The 4,906-nt window shown below is 37.8% G+C and overlaps 1 protein-coding gene across 1 annotated transcript; it reads right to left on the bottom strand.

Moving 5' to 3' along the window:
- Nucleotides 1–391: 391 nt before the first annotated feature.
- On the bottom strand, nt 392–3,938 carry LOC104547311 (solute carrier family 12 member 2-like). Its single transcript, XM_010192940.1, has 4 exons — nt 3,901–3,938; nt 3,477–3,588; nt 1,185–1,325; nt 392–502 (listed from the first exon to the last, which is right to left on the bottom strand). The coding sequence occupies exons 1-4, from the start codon at nt 3,936–3,938 to the stop codon at nt 392–394; spliced, it is 402 nt and encodes a 133-aa protein (XP_010191242.1).
- Nucleotides 3,939–4,906: the final 968 nt, after the last annotated feature.

Below are 4,906 nucleotides of genomic sequence, written 5' to 3'. Positions count from 1 at the left end.
TCCCTAACGTTCTGTGATTCTGTGATACACTTAATCTGTACAGAAGTAGTGTAGGAAAAAACCTGCTTTCAATAAAAACTATGCTTATAAAGGATTCAGCAGGCTGGCACATAAGAAACTAGTTCCATCTCTAAAGACAGTAACTCTTAAATGTCAGATCATTGCCACAAGTCTTTCTAGATGCAGTCATTATATAGAAATCTAATCTGTTTAAACTATGAAGACTTGCTTATTAATTTCCATACTAGAATAAAACAAGGTATTGAAGACTGCTGGATCAGCAATATGGAAAACATGAGTTTACCTGAAAGAGACTTCGTGCAAGATCTTCTTCACTTACTACCAAATATAGGGAAATATAGTGTAAGAGCTACACCTCTGTATTTTGTACTTACTGGAATAAATTTATATAGGTTTCAACATCTCTCATGTCACCTTGTCTCCAGTTTTTCTTAAATCCAACAACTAGGGTGTTAGGTCTCATTCTACCCAGACCAGCAGCCTAAGAAGAACAAAAAATATTTTTTTAAAAAACATGTTATTGAAACAACTAAAGGTACTATAATTTCCTTCAGCACAAAAAGTATTTTTCATCAGCATTTTAAGATAACTTTGTGTTATGGTTTAAGGGTTAACAGCCTGAAAGGGAAGGACAGGTGGGGGGTCTGAGATCAGTGCTGTTCCCTCCCCTTTCTGGCCACAGTCTAGAAAAAACCGAGGAGGCCCGAGGTTTTCGCGGGCTTTTCCTGGCTTCCTGGGCTGCTTCCTGGCACCACTGCGGTCCCTGGTGACGAGTCACAGCAGCTGCAGCGGCCATGAGGCACTTCTCGGACACTTCCACTCGGGACTACTGGGATCGGGTTTTGTATATAGTTAAATATCCTTTGTCCCTTATTAATGCCCTTTTCCTTTCCCCTGTTCTTTTTCATTGAACTTGTTTTAGTCTTAATTTCCAACGTTGTGCAAAGCATCTTTCCTCTATTCCCTTTTTTTTTTTTTTAATCCTCCCCTGGGAGGGTGGGGGACAACAGAGAGAGAATCCTGCTCCCTGGGCTTGCCCAGAGCCCTAAACGGAGACATTTTGCAAAATGAAAATATTTCGAAGTATAAAAACACTTTCAATTTTGATTTTCATCTTCACCACTTTCATTTAAAAAAAAAGTAATAAAAACTGAGAGGTGTACCTGCATTAAGTATTGTCCTCCATCTCTCAAGTCCTCTGCATGCACTGGTGCATAGAAAGCCTTCATCTTATTTTTAATTAGCCATCGCTGATATTTAGCCAAATCAGTCGACAGTTCCTTCATGGCTTGCCTTCGAGGACCCTTTCAAAATAAGGAAATCAAAAGAGGAGTAAGAACAAGAATTATGGGTAGTTAATAAAGACCTCCCACTTTTTTAAAAATAAATCACTTCTAGAAACCAATTCAAACCTGAAGAACCTCAAAATATGCACCCATCATATTAAAAAACAAACAAACAAACAAACAAAAATTCCCAACAAAATACCAGGAATTATCAGAAGCAAAGAGTAGACCAGATTCTCATTTTTAGGAAGAGGGTTGCTCAATCGTTAGCCATCTTGTTCATGCAGAGCACAACTCAATTACCCAGCTGGTGGCACAAGGTTGTCTTCGAAAACGTAACGTAGTTTTAAAAGTAAAAGACTTTGTAATTAAACATACAGAAATATAGGATGACTTAATATTAGGCTTTATAGGAATATTTGTTTCAAGCTATAGTAGTGTGCCTCTGTGTGTACATAATCCTAATCAGAAAGCCTTTCTCACAGTAGTGTCACTTCTGCAGTTTTATATTGCAGTCAAAGTCATCTCCTTTTTGAATACTTCCTTTTTATTACGTCCACCAGAATGAATCTTTGTGTTTCTCCTACACATAAAAATGCAGAATACAGGATGATGTATAATCAAGAACACAGTAACCCAGTTTTTACAAAAGGATACAGGCTGTGACCAAATGCCCGGAGTTAGTGAAGAACACAATAGTGTTATCATTCTTGTAGGAAACCCATTTTAAACAGAGATAGGATATGCTCCCAGAAAATCTCTAATCAGAATTGCTTTCCTACAAGAAGGATGACACTACCTTAATTTTTTTAGCACAGCCCTGCTTCTGAAAGACAGTAATTCCAACTGTGATATCTCACCTCTCTATAGTATTACTCAGTTTCTGTCCTTTGCACTCACTGAAATTTTAAGTTTGTAGAGACAGGAATTAGAAAAGTTTGTGAAGACAAAATGGCCAATATTTGCTTAACAAAATGTATGTTCTGTGACTCCATTAACTTCATTTATTCTTATCTGTTCATTAGATCCGAAGAAAGTCATAATTAGTGAGTGTGGTAAACTCAAATGTATTTAAGATAAATCAGTCTTTATGTTTGAAGTTATACTTGCTTAAATGTTTTCACTGATGTTGCAGAAAACCCTTGGCCTTAAAATATGAAGCTACACTACACAATCCCGATATGCTGAAATGTATTTACCAATGTTTATCAGAGATGCAACAGCCTCCCCACAGCTAACTGAAGTTTTGGTACAGATCACAGTATGACAGCCACCTTATATCACAGTAGACAACTCATGACAAGCATGATATCAAAGAACAGTTACTTGAAGCTTGCTTGCTTCCTTCCTCTCACAGCCCAAAACCTCTACAGGCCTGCCAGAGAAGATCCTTTGGGGTTTTTCTGTAGTAGTAAGAGCTGCTGAGATTGTGTCCTTGCACACGCCCAACCCCAAAACCCCTCACACCTCATATCCTGACAAAAAACAGCGTAAGTCAGTGAAATACTAGGAGCTGTGCAGAAAGGGAACAGGAAAGGAAACATCTGTTCACATTACTGTTTTACCTGCCAATGAAATTACTCTGAAAACTGAAGAAATGAAAAACTGCTTGAAAGGTTAACAGCAACTTTAAACTATTGGCTAAACTGGTATTGAATGTACTGCTGAAGCAGTTTATTTTAGACCAGGCTTTGTAAGAAATCTACACAGGAATTCAATCTACCTGAAACTGCACTGAGAGAAAATCTAGCTTTGTTTTGACCAACGGCTCTGTCCAAAGCATGAGAGAGTACATGAAATTGTATGACACAAGCACAGAAAGAGACCCAGGCTGTAATCCAACGCTTACGTTACTCCTAAAAAACTTCCTCAGCAATTAAGCATCATATGATCAAAGCTACTGATTTTGCAAAGTTTCCCCTGTAGTACATCTAGCAGGAATAGCAATGACCCATACATGAGTGAATCCTACCAGTAAATCTCTTTATGCACTGCGAAATGTCTAATGACACATTAAGAAAAAAAAAAACCAACCCCAAAAAAATCTAGACAAAAAAACCCCAAACAAGAACCACAAACAAAAAGCAAACAGATAAAAACACAACAAAACAAACAAACAAAACAATGAAAAAACTCAACAAGGTAACTTTAAAGATATAATAATCTTACCATATGTACATGGCCACAGATCATCAAACCCACGTTCTTGGTGAAAGCATGGACAAGGTGTAGCAAAGCTGGACGTGCATTTGGAGGACCTGTCATAATTAAGCACTGAGGTCTAGAATCGTAAATAGATGAGAATTAAAAAAAGGTTGGAATTCATTCCCTCTGGATTACTAGGTCTTTTTATTAAAAGAAAGAAGTTTCTTCCAAATACCGGCCATAAGAAAATAATCATCACGGGAGAGACAGTAACCTCATCTATTTCCAAGACTATGTTAAATTAAGTAAAGATCAATTTTTCCACAACTGTCAGCAGACATATGATTAACTGGTTCGAAACTTAACAATCCCATTAAACCTGAAAATTGACACACTTAAAAAGATCAGAAACAGATTTTAGACAAGGTCATAAGGATGGATTTTTTACCTCATACGAGAGACTGAAAGAGTTAATGTCTCCAACATTGTGGCAGGACAGGCCCTCCATAACAAAAGCTGCAAGTTCTGCTTTGCAATGAGGGGAAAAGAAGTTCGAGAAGCAGAGGCATCTGATCCAGGGTGGTGGTATCTTTCCTATCACTCTTTTCTCTTTTCCTCTTTCGCACAAAAGACACCCACTAAGAACCAACACTGCCAACGCTATGTTTTCCAAATCCAAATTGTTCACATTATAATGTTTAACTGATGATTTGGTGTTGGCTTACCCTGATTCAGCCCAAGAGGATTTACAGAACTTCAGTCACTCTCATCCAGGACACCTCATTTGTAAGTTACATCCCTTTGCTTTTTCTAGCTTAGATGCTTCTGTGCCCAACAGAAAAACTGGAATCATACTCTTTTTTAAAAATTACTATCACTCAGAAGGCAGAGCCACACAACTGCAAGTAGGTTATTCTAGACAAATTCCTAAGCAATTTTAAAATATTAAGTGTCTAGACTTCAGAATTAATTTCTGATTATAATTTTTTGTATCTCAAGAGTCACATGAAGTCATCTGTCTCAATCTCTATAGTAGCTACAGCTAATTTTCTTTATTAGAATCATAGGACAGAATAATAGAATTATTTAGGTTGGAAAAGACCCTTAAGGATTATCAAGTCCAACTGTAAACCTAACACTACAAAGTCCACCAATAAACTATGTCCCAAAGTGCCATGACTACACATCTATCTCCAGGGATGGTGATTCAATAACTTCCCTGGGCAGAATGTTCCAATACTTGACCATTCTTTCAGTGAATATTAATTTTCCTAGTATCTAATTTATACCTCCCCATGCACAAATTGAGGCCGTTTCCTCTCTTTCCTATCACTTATTACTTGGGAAAAGAGACTGACACCCACCTTGCTACACCCTCCTTTCATGCAGGTGTCGATGGCAATAGGGTCTCCCCTCAACCTCCTTTTCTGCAGACTGAACAACCCCAGCTCCCT

The sequence above is a fragment of the Mesitornis unicolor genome, unplaced genomic scaffold (assembly GCF_000695765.1).
Source record: "Mesitornis unicolor isolate BGI_N332 unplaced genomic scaffold, ASM69576v1 scaffold26569, whole genome shotgun sequence".
Classification (NCBI taxonomy): domain Eukaryota; kingdom Metazoa; phylum Chordata; class Aves; order Mesitornithiformes; family Mesitornithidae; genus Mesitornis; species Mesitornis unicolor.
The sequence above is the reverse complement of the archived record's forward strand: the minus strand, read 5'-3'. Positions and strand labels throughout refer to the sequence as shown.

What these genes read in the sequence shown, in the direction of transcription:
- LOC104547311 (XM_010192940.1), bottom strand. Translation starts at nt 3,938, where the DNA reads ATGTTGGAGACATTAACTCTTTCAGTCTCTCGTATGAG. An exon ending in CTTTCAGTCTCTCGTATGAG is followed by an intron (nt 3,589 to 3,900) that starts GTAAAAAATCCA and finishes TTACGATTCTAG; the next exon opens with ACCTCAGTGCTTAATTATGA. An exon ending in TCTGTGGCCATGTACATATG is followed by an intron (nt 1,326 to 3,476) that starts GTAAGATTATTA and finishes TTATTTTGAAAG; the next exon opens with GGTCCTCGAAGGCAAGCCAT.